This window comes from Herpailurus yagouaroundi, unplaced genomic scaffold (genome assembly GCF_014898765.1).
Source record: "Herpailurus yagouaroundi ecotype Mexico unplaced genomic scaffold, PumYag 483, whole genome shotgun sequence".
NCBI classification, from domain to species: Eukaryota; Metazoa; Chordata; class Mammalia; order Carnivora; family Felidae; genus Herpailurus; species Herpailurus yagouaroundi.
Window position 1 is genome coordinate 5,179,923 of NW_024412700.1, and position 17,085 is coordinate 5,197,007.

General features: G+C 54.2%; 1 protein-coding gene across 1 annotated transcript in view; it reads right to left on the reverse strand.

Moving 5' to 3' along the window:
• Positions 1-17,085, reverse strand: part of PTPRN2 (protein tyrosine phosphatase receptor type N2) — a 748,038-nt gene that overhangs the window by 54,948 nt on the left and 676,005 nt on the right. Inside the window, exon 15 of the mRNA XM_040464596.1 lies at positions 4,288-4,435. Coding sequence (XP_040320530.1) covers positions 4,288-4,435 — 148 coding nt within the window. The remainder of the gene's footprint in view (positions 1-4,287; positions 4,436-17,085) is intronic.

Below are 17,085 nucleotides of genomic sequence, written 5' to 3' on the forward strand. Positions count from 1 at the left end.
CGGGGAGGGGTGCGCCCACGCCCTCTGAAGGGCCACCGGATCGCTCTGGCCAAAGAGACCGGAGCCCGTCTGGAGGGGTCAGGCCCAGCGGGCGGCGGCCTCAGGGCCCCCACAGCGTCAAGGCTCGTGAGTAGCCCCGTGAAGGGAATGCTGGGGTGGACACAGCCACGCCGTAGGGGGTCTCCCGAACCTGTGGCCCAGCTGGTGGAAAGGGGTAAAGATGACAGAACATCTGAGCCCCGAGTGGCTAAATTGTGCCAACAGTCAACGCCCTTGGAACCCCGAGGGGCTGGTGGCGGGGTCTGTGCCGTGACCGCGTAAGGATGCCGCTTCCAGGTGCCCTCGGGACGTGGCCCGTCGAGAAGGACTCCTGCTCCTGAAACGCCGCGTTTGCCTCTTCCCGACTTCCCGTAGAAACACCACCCCCCCTCCGGTCTCAGGCAGCGTGGCCGCGGGGACAGCTTCTGCGTGGTGCAGCCACGAGAAAGCCCACACGGAATTCGCTGGGATACTTCCTTGTCGACATCAACAAACCCACGGCCTCCCCGCATCTGGAGGCAGAGATCCGGACGGCTCCGAGACCGGAACACAGCAGCCACGCCCGGTGCTTCTCTGGACCCATAACTTCCTCATGGAGGTGAGACGCGTGCAGACCCTTCTCACGCCAGAGGAGGACAGATCCCGCTTGCTTACCAGATTTAGGAGTCTCGCCCAGGACCAGTGCTTACGGGCAGATCGGGGCAGGTCTGGGTGGCTCAGAAGTGCCCAGCCCAGAGTATTCTTCTATGGGGAGCCTGCTTAGAGTTCAGAAAAACCAATTTAAACCAAACAGTTGTTTGGAAAGAAATTATTTTCTGGGTGTTGTTTTAAGGACAGCAACGCTTAGCCAAAGTACCACAGTTCTTGTATGTATTTCAAATATTCATCTCTGGGGACGTTTGAAATTTGTGGCCATTTTTCTGACACAGAAAATGTCAGGCTCGTGCACAAGCATATGTGGGCATTCCCACCAGCAGAGGGTATGGGTTTGAGCCCCAGTGCCCTCATCTGGCAAGTGCAGGGCTGGTTCCCGGGGGGGGACTAGAGGCGATGGGGCGGGGGGCGGCTTCGTGCGCTCAGCTGTGGCCTGGTGCCATCAGGTGCCCTGACCGTGGGGGACAGCCAGGCAAGGTCAGCCGTCATCCCCACCTGGCCAGGTCCGCGAGGCAAGGCAGGGGCGCCCGCGGCTGCACCCTGGCTCCAGAGCTGAGCTGTGATCTCTTTCACGACAAAGCCCCGAAAAGCCAGACTGTGAGAATGTTCCATTGAGGGCCTTTCGCTCGGTCGCTGGGTATCTGGGCCCTGGGCTGTTCTCTCTGGTTTCACCTCTAAGTGTTCTTTGTCTCCATCTAATCTCTTCCTTGTTTTTGTGACACAGAATCGAAAGCATTTTTTTTTTGTTGTTGTTTAAGACGGTATGCCAAAATAGCATCATATTCCTGTTCTTAATTTAAAAAGCAGATGAGCAGAATATTGCATAATTCCCCCTAAAAATACAAATACATTTAGGAAGCATATTAAATTCTTCAAACTTGTAAGATGACGGAGCACAGACAAAGCCGGTTCATCTGTTCCTAAATCATCCTTGGAAACACAGCTCCAGGCTGTCAGGGATGGAAAATGGATATCGGAGCCACTTCTGAATTTCCCACGGGACCTGCCAGCCTCCGCTAGAAGCCCCGGTGTGGGAGCAGGGGACGCCCTCAGACGGGCCCCAGACGAGCAAGGGCGCGCAGGAGGGCGGAGGGCAGAGGGCGCGGGGAGTGTGGGCATCACAGGCCCTGGGAAGCCCCGGAGTCCAGCTGGTAAACCCCGTGGGCGCGGACTGGTGCGCATCACGGACGTCACGAGTCCCATCTCCCGGATGGAGGACCGTCTGCGTGGACGGGAGGCCCGGGCCGCGGGGTCCCGCCAGGCGCACCCAGGAACCCGTCAAACCAGGCAACGGGGGAGCGGGGTGGGAGACACCGGGGAAGCCGGCCGAGGCTCCCACCCGCCGCCGCAGGCCCAGAGCACTCCGCGTGCCGGGGAGGGTGCCTTCTGCGCTCACGGGCGCCGGCCGCCTTTTCACAGACACCACCAGCCACTTGCCCAGCACCTTGCGGTTCCACCACGGGGCCGATTCTGTGCCGTGCGGGCCGTGCACGCTCACCAACAGGACGCGGGGTACTCGTCTCTGGTGGAGTCTGGCAGGACCGAGGAGAGCGTAAGCCGTGCCGTCCCCATCCTGCTCAGGGAGGGCCGAGGGCCGAAATCTGCTGGTAGGATTTCCCTCTACACGTGAAGGAGGCCGCAAGTGTGGGGGACAGTGGGGTCCCCGGGTCACCCACGAAAATGCTCCTGTGTCAGTGTGCTTGCCCTGCCCTGCCATCCGTGACCAGCACAGCTGCCCCTTCGTGACCCCAGACAGCCAAGAGCACCCGGCCAGGCTGCTGGGGCAGGGGCACCGGCCGCCTGCCCCCCAGCGCCTGATCCAAGAAGGGCGGACATCAGGGGCACCAGGACCTTGGGACAGGACGTGCTACCATCGCTAAGGTCCTGGCCTGTGGCCACAGGGATAGCGTGGGGCACCTACCGTGGTCCGGAGGGGTGCTGGAGGGAGATGCTTTGGTCTTTACCACAAGGGACCTGATAGTCCACGTAAGCGACCAGACCCAGGGACGCGTTCCGTCCCAGTTTGCTGAGTGTCGGCCCCAAACAGCTAAGTGTTCCAGGTACAGGCAGAAGCCTCCTGGACTCCCCATCTAGGCCCTGAGCACAGCGGCCACGTTAGATCCTCGCGTGGCCCCGTATCTGGCAGCAGCCTGGCACGCAGTAGGTACTTAATAAATGTGTTAGTCAACGGCTTTTTTTTTTTTTCTTTTCTTCTAAATATAAAACACATAGATGACAAAAGCTCTTCTCCTATTAAAGCCCTTCAGGGAAAAACTCCTCAGACCTCACGGAGACAGAGGGCCTAGCCTGAGCCCTCACTGACCTGTTAGAAAACATCACACCCAGAAGCGCGTTCAGATTTCGAGGGTCTGTGACGCTGTCGTCAGCGTCTAAGGCGACACGAGATGCCAGCTTTTAATCTTTCTGACTCGTAAACTCAGATCAGATCACTGCCATTTACATCTGAGCATCTCCCGAGGCATCTACTCCCGAGGCATCTACTGGGCCAGGCGAGGGGGCCCGGCAGGGGACGGCCCGTGGGCACGCCACCAGGCTGCATCATGGGCTCCAAAGGGCTGGGACCCGGGGTCTGGGACACGGTGGTGGTGGTGGTGGTGGTGGTGGGGGGCGGCTGTCCCCACCGTGGACGCCGATTTTGCTGAGGGTGTGGCTTTGCTGTGCCCTCAAAAATGTCAGCCGACGACATTTTATCATGTTGGCCGTACGTGCAAGGACCCCTCGTCTGCAGATACTAAGATAGTAACTCTGTGCACACATTTGCTCTTAACGGATCAGTGTTCAGTGAGGGTCTGTTCGTGTAAGGCACTTTGGTCACAAACGCACCTCCGATCCCTCTCCTCTCTCCTCCGTGCAGGGCGGGTTCATACGTGAATCAGAGCGCAACCCTGGCCTGGAACATGCTAGAACACAGGAGGTTGACGCACCTGTTAAGTGACGCAAGAAAAGGAGCCCCGCCAGGCGGGTTTGTTTGATCACGTCCTCTGCGGCCTCTCCTTCTGTAGGTCACTGCTAACACACTCAACCCCTGACGTAACTTTGTCTCCTACTCGGCGCAAATTGCTTTGCGGAACTGGTCTCTTTGTGTCGCTGCTTTCTGGCGGTGATTCCCGGCCAGAGTCGGCCCTTGGCGACGCCTGTTGACCCGAGCGTCAGGCGGGAAGACTGCCGTGGCACCGACCAGCGCTCACGTCCTGCCCACGACGTGGCAGCCGCTATGCTAACCGCCCTCGGGGCTTGGCGATTCCAAGGAAGACAGTACGACCCCGATTACAGACGAGGAAGAGGTTCGCAGCAGCTAAGAAACGAGTCTCAAGTTGCACGGTAACGGCCAACAGAGCAAGCGCCGGTCGGGGCACAGCCGTCCCCAACCCGGGACCGTGCCGCTGGAGCACAAAGGAAGGAACTGACCCCGTTTTCAGGCTGGGGGCGGCTTCCCAGGGGTGGTGTGTTCGCCGGCCGGGCACCGGGGGTGGGGACGGCAGGAAAATGAGGAGACGGCAGGCGGGGGCAGCCCAGCCCACCCGTCACTGAGGGCCGCCCTCCCTTGGCCGGGGCCCCCGGGCGGCTACGTACAGGTCAGCACTGCCGGAGAGCGGTTCTTGTGTGCGTTCTCCGCCCTCTGGGCCACGAGCGAGCTGTTGGGCTCCGCCTGGTAGGCACACAGCGCCTCCCACTCCTTCTCCAGGCGGTTCTTGTTCTTCAGGTGGTCCTCCATGTAGGCCTGGAGCGGAAAACACAGAGTCAGGGAGGCGTCGTGACACCCAAGGGGCCAATGGACGGTGCAGCCCACACGTCCCCTGCGGGCACGCGTGAAGAAGCCGGTTCCTACCGGGTCCAGGAAGAACACGTGTTCTGCGGGTCGGTTCCCGGGGGCTCAAAATGTGCTCGCTCCGGGCGCGGAGCCTGGGCATCAGGGACACTTGGATCATGACGGGGGGCCCTGTCCGCTATTATGAACTGACCGGGGAGACAGAACTGCACACGTGGGGCCAGACCTGGTCACCTGACCAAAAGCTGGCGTAGATAACGTGTCCGGACAGAAGCCATTTTCCTTGTAACCGGCCCACTTTTCTGATTCCAGTGGGTGTGATGCAGAAGATACTGGCTGCTCTGATGCGTGAAACGTCACAGAGCTTGTGGCGGTAAAAACACAGAAAACGACACAGAGCCCGTAGCGGGAAAAACACAGACCCGAAGCGACGGAAGCAGACATCTTGACCTTCGGCTGCTTGGCTCTAAGTTTTCCGGGCACCTGCTTGTCGTCAGCGATCGCTAGACGTGGACGGGGAAATGCCTCCGGAACATTCCCTCCCACAAAGACAACCACAGGGGCCGGCATCTCACCAATCTAGGTAGTGGTGAAACGACCGTGATTTTGAGGAAAAGCATTGCAAACGACCGAACCCCAGCTGCTTTGTTGTGCCCGAAGGAAAGAGGGTCGCACCTGTACCATCTTGTTTGTGGCTCTTCAGTGTGTTGTGTGCGGACACACATGTTCAGCTAGTCCCATCAACAAAAGAAAACGCGAGCACGCAGGTCCGGGTCTCTAGTGGTTAGGCACCCCAACGTCTCCCCAGGGATTGGCGCCCTGCCAGCCCCCACCGTCCCGTCACCCCAAGTGAGCACCCAGCTCAGGCCCCCACAAGGACCAGGACGGGCTCCATGTCTCCTCCCCGGCCAGCTGCTCGGGGCTCAAGGGGCCCGGGGAGAAGGAAGGGAGCTCAAGCCAGTCCTGCTGGGTCCTCCTTCCTCTTATCGCAGTTTGGACTAGCGTGGACTCGAGTTGTTTTGTTATTCACTCAACAGGCACCTACTGTGTCCACGTTGGTCTACAAACCATGGAAAGCCGGTGCCTCGGTGGGTGCTGTGGGAGGGAAGGCATCACCTTCAGGGTCTGCCTGGCCCGGGGAGGTGGGGGGCAGCGATGGGCTGTGACCAGAAGCTGGGACCTGGGTTATGACTGTCACATATCTTTCGTGGCCCCTGCTGGGGCCACTGAGGGAACCAGCTGACAGCCTTCTGTGCGGATGATGGAGAACCACACGAACCACACAGTGGGTGGACCCTCCTTGCCAGGGCCTGACTCTGGGACCCCCACCCAGTCCCTCCAGTTTCCTCGCATGGGGAGGAAGCAAATTTAAGTGGCCCAATCCAGAAAACGTCAACTGCAAACTGCTTTTTTTGGAGACAATCATTATGGAATATCGGATGCATATTTTTGTGCCAAAGTTGTCCTAATAAGGACGTTTCAGCATGATACAATATTTAAGTTTTGTGAAATAGTCCTCTAAGAGCTAAAATGTGGTGTGGTGGGGGGAGGAGTACTTCTGGCTCACGTGTGTGGTTTCAGTGCTTCCGAACTTTCCTCAAGATCAGATATCGTCTGCGAAACAGGCACGGGATGTTCTCTCCGACCCTGCACCTGCGGCTGTTCATGTGTTTACAGTCACCTCAACTATGGGGCGTGAAGGCTGCAAGGTCAATTCAACTTCTAAACTTATGGCGAGAGATACACACCGGACTCCAGGAGGGAAGCTTGGTGGTAAGACGGAGGAGGGAGCAAAGACATGGTTTTTCTGAGAACAAAGTCTTCTAAAGTGATAACTTGATTCTAGGAAAGCTGAGATAACTTTCCAGCCTCTCAGCCTGTGTGGCTTCCATAGACACTCCTGTGTCTGCCCGGTTTGGGGCATTTCAAGTTGATCTGTTCTGTTAATGTTTTTATGCAACATCACTTCTATTAAACTGATGTAATTTCCCCTTTCACGGTTTAGGAGACTTTCCTCTCTCATGTTTGGGGACAAGATGCTATTCACCTGTGACAGGAGAGGATATTTCCATGTTGTCTGTAAAATAATGTGTTTTAAACAATGGCAAAAACAAACTGCTTGTGGGGTCCTGTCTCTCAAGGGTGTGGGACGTATGAACTAGAACAGGTACAGTAACCCTCCTCAGACACAGTTGCTTTTGGGAATAACTGGGTAAATTAACATGTAATTGAGACACTGCTCATGTTCTTTCCCCCAGAGTGAGTGTGTAGCTGGAGTTGTTTGAAAAACTGACATTCTAATACTTTTGTTTTATCTGTGTGTGTGTGTGTGTCTGTACATTTTTATTACACATGTAGCATTCATAGAAAAGAAAGATAGTGAAGGTCAGCAGAATGAAAACAAATGCCACTAATAACTCCACCACCCAGAGCTAACCATAAGGCTTCGATAAGCCCCACCCTTGTTGGCATGTGCTTTGGCCGCTTTTTTTCCCCCTTGCTTATCACCATCGCTTCAGCTTTGGACAACATTTTTATTACAGGACTTTCTTACCTGAATTGAAAAGAAGCAGAGATGAAGCTTTCCTCTTATATTCAAGGAAGCCGAGGCCTAGATTTGTGAAACCATGAGCCCGAAGTCCCCAGCAGTCAGGGGCAGCACCTAAGCTTGGGTCTGCCATCTGGGATGCTGCTGTTTTGTCTTGGCTCACTGCTGCATCCTTCTCCCCGCACCTTGACCTTCACATCCACAGAACTTCTGGTCCCAGATACCATCCGTTTCAGAAATCACTAATGGAGCCTAGGCTAGCACTGCCCTTTGTCTAAACTTCATTTTACTAACCTGAGCCTTTCTATCTCAATAAGACTGTTTCCCAGTGTTTTGATGTCCCACCCCATATCGCCATCACTCTCTATGCTTTGTTCACGCGGAGTCTTCTGTAATGAATCTATCCAGACTTTACGGTCAGTGCAAATGCTCCTGTCTCCTTTGTGAGTCTGAGATGTGCCTACGGCCATCCTCTCTGATCCTCCTTTCCTATGACTCCACCCTCTTCGTCAGACGCTATTTTAAAAACTACGTCCTGTGACATTAATCACATTCTGCTTTGTGCTACAGCCTGGTGGGGGGGTGGTGTCAGGATCTTCCTCTCATGAGATCAATAGTTTTGAAAATGGGGCCCATGTCTCATTCACTTGGCATGTGCTTTGGGCACACAGTCAATATTTGCTGGATGATTGCTCATAACCTGGAAATTTCTAGAAGTAATTTGTGTTACAAATAAACATTTTATGTCAATGACAGCATCCAAAAAAAAAAAATGCATTAGAGTCTTCTGGAAGTTGGGAGAATTGCTCTTAAAGGTAACATAAGGGCTTTGGAATGGTTCATTATATGTTTCCTCACCGCCTTCTTCCTTTCTGGGTTACCCAAGCAGCATGTCTATGATCCATACCCAGTAGGCGTGGTGGCCACTGCAATGGAATGGCAGCCTTAGGAGCCTGGAGACACAGCAACGGTTGAGAAAGCTCTTCTCCCCAAGCCCCTCCTCTTCCTTCTGAGTCCAGACCCTGTGTCATCTCCCCGAGTCCTTCTTTGTCATTGTGTGAGAACTCCTGTGCTCGGGATACAACAGTGCCATCACTGGTGTGACGGGGGTGTCTCTAGAACCTGCCGTCCCAGCTGCGAGCAGCTGCCGGTCGGGGACCCGTCTCACGCACATCACTTTACACAGCCCCCGTTCCTGGCCCTTGTGAGTACCTCCGAATCGAAGCTTTGAGAAAGAAGCCCTGGGATACACAAAGTACTCGTTAATGGCACTAGACGGGAGCCAGGCACATGCGGGTGGGGTCCCCCACGACGGGCAGTCTGAAGAGCCGGTGCTTGGTGTTAGTTGGTTCAATTTGAAGAGCTTAGATACATGAATTTTGATGGCTCCTGTGGTTCGTCAGGAATGTTTGGAAGCAGGTCTTTGATCTTTCCGAGCTGCTCACTGCACCCTTAGTATTTGTGGGTGACGGAGGGAGAGGTTCTGAAAGGGTTCTTGGCCGGAAGAACTCGGCATCGCATTTCCATATTCTTGACCTCCATCGGGATTTTATTCCAGCTGATTTTAGGTGAGACCTGAGTGGGGAGCTCTCTGAACCTTCTTGAATTCTGATACTTTCCTGGGATCCAGGCTTAATGTGCTCGCAGAAAGGATAATTCCCAGATCCCACCGCTTGTGGGAAAAGGCCCGCAGGTTCCAGAAGGTGGTTTCCTGAGTTATAACCGGCACATGCTGGCTGACACCGGCCTCGGGCCACATGGCGCCAGGTGACGGTGGTCCAGCATGTCTTTTGAGTTTTTTGCGAGGTGAGAAGGACCCCAGCTTTCATAAGCCCTATTTTGTGAGACACTCACCCCATCGGAGGTTCTCCTGTTTAATCTTCCTCTTGCGAGCCCAGCTCCCCATCTTACCCCTTCTTTTTTCTCGCTCACACTATTAGACCACGGGTCGGAAGATTACAAACACTTTCTGGGTCACAAGGACTGTGTGCCATCAGAGCACTTTTCAAACAGTTCCCTGTGTCAGACAAACTGGCCTCCACATTTAATGGGGTAACTTTACACGGAATCCCAAACCTCTGGGACAAAAATGTTACTGCTTGGAGACATGTCCACAGTTTGTCAAGATAGCTTAAATGTTTTCTGCAGTGTTTTCTCATCGAATTGTCAACGCCGTGAGCGCAGGAAAGTGATTTCTAGAAATATAGATCATCTGGGATGCTCTGCAACATAATGGGGTTTTGCTAATAACCACAAGAGCACTTCGTGTCTTCAGGAGATGATTTTGGCTACCATCCACAAAGCCTTTAGGAAAGCCTGGAGGAGCTTTTGCTGAACTGGGAGGCAGTAAAATGGAACAGGCACCGGACTTGGTTTTGAAAGACTTCTTAACAATGTAATAAACAACAAGGATTGGTCCTCACGTAGCTGCTTCTTGGTTGTACTTCTGGGCAAACCACCCAATCTCACCCACCTTTAATTCACTACTACGTAAACTGGGAATCACAGTACGTATTTCTGAAGGTGGTTCTGAGGGTTGACTGGGTCAGTATGTGACATACACTTTGTGAATTATAAAGTGTGAACAGGCAGAAAGGATGGTGATCATGGTGGGTATCAGCTTTTCACCAGAAAAAGAGGGACTCTCTTGCGGGCGCCTGGGTGGCTCAGTTGGTTGAATGTCTGGCTTCGGCTCAGGTCATGATCTCAAGTTCGTGGCTTTGAGCCCTGCGTCGGGCTCTGTGCTGACAGCTCGGAGCCTAGAACCTGCTTGGGATTCTGTGTCTCCCTCTCTCTCTCTGCCCCTCCCCTGCTCCCACTGTATCCCTCTCTTTCTCAAAAACAAAGAAACATCACAAAAAATTAGAGAAAGAGGGAATCTCTTTAATTCCCTTCCAGATTCCGTGGCTGTACCGCAGTTCTGGGGACACTGCCATTACCTGATCAGCCATGACACAGTACATCTCCACCAATACCAGCCACTGACCGCAGCTTGGATGCAGAATTCAAGGGGCGGTCACGGCGGCACCTTTACTGGGGACACACCATTGCTGCAAGCGAGTGTAGTGACACCGTCACAAATGCCACCAGAGACACGACTAAGAGGAAGCACCGTCAAACACGCGGTTCGTGGTTTCCAAGTTGGGTCCTTTCGCGGGGGTCGGTGGTCTTCCGAAAGCACTCGGCTTCTGCGTCGTGTGGATAGAACCGACACGTGCTCAGGCTGCCATGAAATCAGGGATGGTCCCAGAACCCAGCCCCTTCCTCTCTACTGGCTGCCTTCCGTTGACTCCTGCGTAGGGAGCGAGAAGTTTGATGGCCAGTCTTGAAAAGAGGAATCACTGGAAAAGGCCAGCGCAGAGAAGGTGAGACATCCGGCGGCTACTTAGAAAGATGTTTTCCGGCGCGGGGAGAGGAAGGTCACAGCCTGCGGTGCTGCTGGCTCAGCGCCCTCGGCCCGAGCCATGACCGGAGAGGTTTCAGGGCTCTGGTTTAGTGTCAACATCAAGGGCAGTTTCCAGGATCACCAGGGAGACGGTCCCACTTCCTACAACTACTGTTTCACCACATTCAACAGGCCAACGTCCACCCTTCGATGCCGGCAGGAAGTGTTGCCGCCTGCCTCCCGACGCCGGGACGATGGAGCGTGCGGACTCGTCCAGGGCCGTGTGGACCCGGGCCGCAGAGCTGGGGTCCCCGCAGTTGGCTCGTCCGGTGCCTCCTGGGTCCCAGCTGCCGCAGGCGCCCCGCCAAATCCACGTGGAGGGGCCGGCTGGAGCCCGGGGGGACCGCGAGTTTAGCTCGGTGAAGCGTCCGAGACACCGCATGTTCCTTCGCGCTCTTACCACCAGCGATGAAGGGCGGGAGGCTGGGCGGTGCGGGCGGCTGCATTAGTATCAAAGCGAGCAGTGCAGACGAACCCCCAGTGCCAAATGCTAACACTCAGACGGATCGGGACCACGGACCAGTCAGCGAGACACTCAGCATGATGCCCCCTCAGTCACCGTCTACGGGCGCCGTTAACGTCGCGGCGTCCTCACGGGTGTCTGGAGACCTCCACCGCTTTGCGGTACGATATGAACCGAGTAGAAAGCGTCCCGGCGAAACTTCGTTTTACCCCAGGAGCAAACGTCCTCCCGCTGCGGCTGAGGCGTATGAAGAAAGGCTGGGGTTTGGGAAGGCCCAGTTCCTGCGCGCGAAGCTTTGTTTCCACTCCTTTCTTTACCCTGGCGCCTCTTGCCATGTTACTTGACCGACGTGACCATCAAGCCTTCCGCGAGAGCGCACGCCCGCTGCCCGTCCCCCTGATGGGCCTGCGGATGGTGTCGTGAGGTCGGCCGGGAGAGGACAGCCTTTAAGAGCAAGGAGAAAGCTGCTTCTGCTGCCTTTTGGGGAAATGGGGACCTATTCTCTCTTTGAAAATAAACACCGTAACCTGTCCTCATTAACGCAGTGGAGGGAATGTTTCTGTTGAATGCTTGAATTCCAAGCACAAAGTACGAAAAATGAAGGCAGAGGCTCGATGGGGTCAGGGGTGCCGCTCGGCTCGCGCGGCCACGGCCATGGCCACGGCCACGGCTTCATCAGGAGGGGCTGTGCACCTGTCTCTGCAGAGCGCTGCGCCCGACACGCTTGCACATAATTTACCGTGCAGCGGGCATGTTAAGATATTCGAAGCTCAAAATCAGAAATCCGGAATAGTTACAGCTCCCAGGACAGATCTGGCTAAACGATCCTAGGACAGTTTTGTCATTTCTCAGCGTAGACAAGAGGTGCTGGGAGCCGGACTCCTGAGCCCCACGGCTGCAATCCCACTGCCAGCAGACGCACACAACAGGAGCACACGGTGCGGCCCCGCACCGGGGCAGCCCCCCCCCCCCCCCCCCCCCCGCCCCCCCGGGGGGGGCCCCCCCCGGGGGGGCCCCCCCCCCCCCCCCCGGGCCCACGCGACCGCTCTGGGACGGCTGGTCTCACGGCAGGCTAACGCTCGTGCCGTGCCCCTCTAAACGCACAGCGGAGACACGCACGTTGTCCTTAAAAACAGCCCCGCCTGCAGACCCAGAAAGGGCTCGGAGCCTGTGCTGTCAGTGTGCAGCTTCCTGGGGAAAAGCAAACGCAGTCTGGGGCGTGTGCACGAAAAGCCTGAACAACCTTCGCGAGGAATGAACGAAGGACCACGCGGTTCCCCCTCCTCTTTATACAGTTAAAAAATCGCCTCCACGGAAATCCGTTTGAGGAGGGAACATTCCATGCATCGCTCGCCCTGGGCAGCCCGGCCTGCAGGGGCTTTGCGTGGGCAGCAGAAGCGGTTTCCCCACAAGTGTGAGCCAGCGTTATTGCCCCCAAAGTCTTCCCCCGAGAGCTCTGAGGACCAGCCCAGGGGCCCCTGGAAACTTCTCAGGGCTGTCTGCCCGTGACCCAGAAATGCCCTGCCCCCCGCGACCCGGCAGCCTGCGGTGGTAGAAATGTGCTTGTTAACGTGGTGGAGAAACCCTCAAATACTGCCAAATGGAGCCTTCATCAGAGGAAGCCCCAGCTTACACTCAGTTCAGGCACAGAGGGGAGTCAACACGGTGACAGAATGCAGCCCGGAAGGGACAGAAAAGCAAGCGTGCTGGTTTTGAGGCTGTGACACGGAATTCCCTGCGTCATTTAAAACCCTTTTCGTAATCGAAAAATAAAACACAAAAATGCAAGGACTAGAGAGGCAAACAAAAGCTCTAAAGAAAACATCATGTTTTTCCAAGAACTTCTGGGAAGCCCCCTCCACCCCGACCGATGTGCTTCTGGAGGGGCAGAGGGACAGCAAGGCGCAGGGACCGGCGAGGGGACACAAACACAAGTCTTGATGACGTAGCACTTAACCAGTGGGGGGCTTCGCTATAATTTTACCACGGTTTTGGTCTTGGTATTCTGCATCTAGCACAAAGTCCAGAATCGCAAGAAACCATACGGACGAGAGAGAGGTCTTGAACAGGGACGGAAGCCTGCAGGGCGTTTCCCGGAATCGGGAAATAACTAACACGGCCGCAGGGTCATCTTTAGCGGGTGCTGGACAGAGACGGGGGCACGCTGAGCCACCTGTGCGGGCGCTGGAGACACAGGCTCGTCAAAATAAGTCTGTGGCTTCCGCTAACCTTTACCTGACAGATTTGCAGAAGAAGAAAGTCGCAATTTTATGAAGACTTACAACGAAAACTTGGATGGAAAAGTGTTGACGATGAACACATTCTGTCCCGGAAAGGTTCTAATTCATCACCTGGGAGAAGTAAGCAGTCCTGTCCTCCTTACCTCTGACTAAACAGGAGGAGGGGAGGCGGTTCGTTTTCTGCGGGGCGTCGTCTAGCCCGACCTGGCGCTCGGGTGTGCGCGTGGGGCCCCAGACGCGGTCTTTGCGGGGGGACAAAGACGGGAGGCGCGTGCGGCGGCTCTGCGTTTCAGGCGGTCATTCTGCAGGCAGCCCGGCGAGCTTAAGCAAACGGTTTTGTTGAATCTTATCGCCTTATTTAACATCTTAAAAATCAAGGTTATGTGAGCACAGGTTAAGGTAGAAAGATGAAACCTTACAAGCGATGGAAAATGATTGACAGACTTACAGCATCTTTTCTATACGTGTGCAGCCGTTGGTGTTTAAATTTAGGGCAGAGAAGTCATGGGTGAAAGCTGGATTTCTCCTCTAATCGTGGGGGAGGGAGGCCACACCTGCACGCCCACTTCAGAGCCCTGCCCCTGTGTTGGCCGTGCAGCTGTGTATTCACTCATCACTGACGTTGTTACCAGCATATCAGACCAGCCGGGGCATTTGTGTGCTCTGACCCAGCAAAGAGTCTGTCCTCACGGGGCTGGTTTCTTCTGCTGGAGAAAGGGCCACATCCAAATAAACAAACATCACTAGAAAGGAAACTTCAGATAAGTGGAAAGCAGTAAGAACACAGGACACATACTTCATGGATCAATGAGGAGTAGCAGTTGTAAAGCACCTAGAATGTGCCTGCAGCATGTAAACATTCAAATACTTTAGGGAAAAAAAAAGAACACAGACGTGAAAAGTGCTGAGAGGCGGGAGGCAGGGGTCCAGACCCCCCGGAAGGGAGGCCCCTCTGAAAAAACTGGTTCCCAAGTGCATCCCGCAGGCTGGGAAGGGCTCATCATACAAAAATCAAGGGGTAATACAGGGAGACAGAACAGCCAGGGTGAGGGCCCAGGGTGGGAAGGGGTCCGGCATGGTCCAGGGACAGAGAGAAGCCCAGGGCGGCCAGAGCAAAGGGAGTGAGGTGGGGTGGTGCCCGGGGCTGCATCCCGAGGGCGCCAGGTGGCCGTGGGCGAGCCTGAGGTCTGCGGTAAGAGCCGTGGGTAGCCACCGGCGCGTTTTAGGCAAAGGAGGCGCGTGACGGTACAGATGGATTTAAAACGTCGCTCTCACTACAGGCGGGGACCGAGTGCACAAGATGGGCCGTCTGCACTGGGGCTGACGTTCGGGGACAACAGCGGCGGCAGAGGGCACAGAGAAACGGGCAGACGCGTCCTGTATTCTGGAGGCGGAGCTGCCGAGATTCACTAACAGAGCAAATGAGAGGATTTAATCTGCTCATCTGATCATCCAACCTGTTCGTCCTCGTACTCCTACATTTCTGCAACCCTTCACTTTGTAAAATATTCTGGAATTCGTTCAGCCCTTTGTCATACGACCGCAGCGGAGAAAGGTCCCGCTGTGTTGGGTCTGAGAAACGAGGTCATAGCCTTACTTTACCCAAAGTCAAAAGTCTAGGTAAAATCCGAAAAAGTCCATCAACATTCCTGATATTTCCAACAACCTTCGCGCTCTGGCTGCGTGGACAAAATGTTCAGATATCTGATAGCACTGCTTGGTTTTCGTCTTTGCAGCACAAGATCTCACTGAAGTCTGCCCAAAGCACCACGGAAAATTAACGGCCAATAGCTTCACCCAAAATTTAAAATGTAAAATCAACCGAACAACTAAACTAACCTGGAACCCTTCGATATATGTATATGCAAATGAGGCCATTCTAAAACGCAGACAAAGGTATTCGAGTGTGTGCGCACCCACGAACACGAGCGCAGCTATGTTAGGAGCCCGTGATCACCAGCCGTCACCCTAGTGAGCAAATTATGCCCTGGTAGGTTGGAAATACCGTGCTGCCTCCTTCAGACCACCCGGGCTCCAGCTATTAAATTACTGCTACAATGGGGCGCCTGGGTGGCGCAGTCGGTTAAGCGTCCGACTTCAGCCAGGTCACGATCTCGCGGTCCGTGAGTTCGAGCCCCGCGTCGGGCTCTGGGCTGATGGCTCAGAGCCTGGAGCCTGTTTCCGATTCTGTGTCTCCCTCTCTCTCTGCCCCTCCCCCGTTCATGCTCTGTCTCTCTCTGTCCCAAAAATAAATAAACGTTTGAAAAAAAAAAAATTTAAATTACTGCTACAATCATGAGCTGGTTCCCAGATGCCACAAAAAATTCCATGAGACATTCACAGTCTGGAGCGGAGCGATAGGACCGGTGCATTAAAATACATTTTTTTATATTTTAAAGAATGAAAGCAAGAAGACCTCAGGTTTGAGCAAACAAGAATTTTTAAGAGAACACATCTGTACCGCACGGGGCGGAGGGGGGCAGCTCGGAACTTCCAAAGAAACACAACAGAGCCCGAGTCCCGCCTGTCCACGAGCCAGCGCAGGGCTCTAGAACGACCTTCAGCCCAGAACATATGTGGGATTTGCCGCAGGCCCTAGGAGGGACCGTCCCTCCCACACCAACCTTCCAGAGCGTCTAGAAGCCTGAACGTTGGCTTTCTCCTGTTCATAGCGACATGAGTTCTAACCAGATGGCGCTATAAACTTAGTGTTTTAGTCCCGCCATCAAGTCAGCGGGAAAAATCAGGACAACGAAATAAATGTAAGATACATTTTAGGAACTCCCAATAGGCCAATTATTTTTACCCCTTACAGTCTCTCCACTGTCTGGCGTGGAGCCTGGCACAGCCTTGGTGGTCAATAAATATTTGTCGTATGAATCCCGTCTTGAGAATGCGCGACAGCTCCACGGTCTCTAGCTCAGAGCCCCGCGCGGGGGTGGGGGTGGGGGTGGAGGTGGGGGGGTGGGGGGGGAACCCGCGAATTTACAGTGTTGCAGCCACGCAGCGTCTCCAATGAGATCTTTTGGGACAAACGGGCACCAGTGCTTCATTTAACAGTTTTCTGTAACAATATTTACTGTTCGTGATCTTAAATCAAAGGGGCACCCAGAAGGGGGGGAAGGCACAGCTCTACACTACTAAACAAATTTCCATTTCTTTTAGAATATGCTCCTAGACTTTAATTTTTCCAGCATTGCCTCTTTTCTCTGGCTGGCTTTCGGACTCCCTCACCTCTGCCGGGATATTTGGGAATATTGCGTAATCCATTCCTGGAATGCATGAGCACCTCTGGATCCTATAAAATATTCATTCACTTTCAAAAATATTTGCACCCTGCTGTCAACGGGGACAAATTCATACGGAGTAGCAGAAAATGGCGATTTTAATGGCAAATGCTTTCCTCAGACCTCTCCTTCCACTAAAACATTTTCTTCAAAATTATTTTCATGCGGAAGATTAACAATTTCAACATTAGCTGCTAATCCCCTTTCATTTAAAACTCTGCTGATAAAATCCTTTGCTTGTCATTCAAAGAGTAAGTAATAATTATAGATTTGAGGGTTCCATCTCTGGCTTCATTAATGGTGAATTGCATGGAAGTCTGAGGCGTAAGTCCGCTTTGATACATCTCAAAATGCAATTTCCACAGCTTCCCTGGGCTGTGTACAATTAATTATACAGTTAATAAGGGAACTATGTTAATGAAAGGCACATTATTCATCCAGACCACCTGCCTTTACCGAATATCTTTTGTGTGTTTCCCTTCTTTCTGTAATTTTGGTCTACAGACGGTAACAGCAACAACCCCCTCCCCCAGCCCCACAACCGACGATGCGGCGATTTAAAACATCGGTCCGCTGGTCCGCAGCTTCTTCAATTAACACAAGTCTAAAGAAAAACACA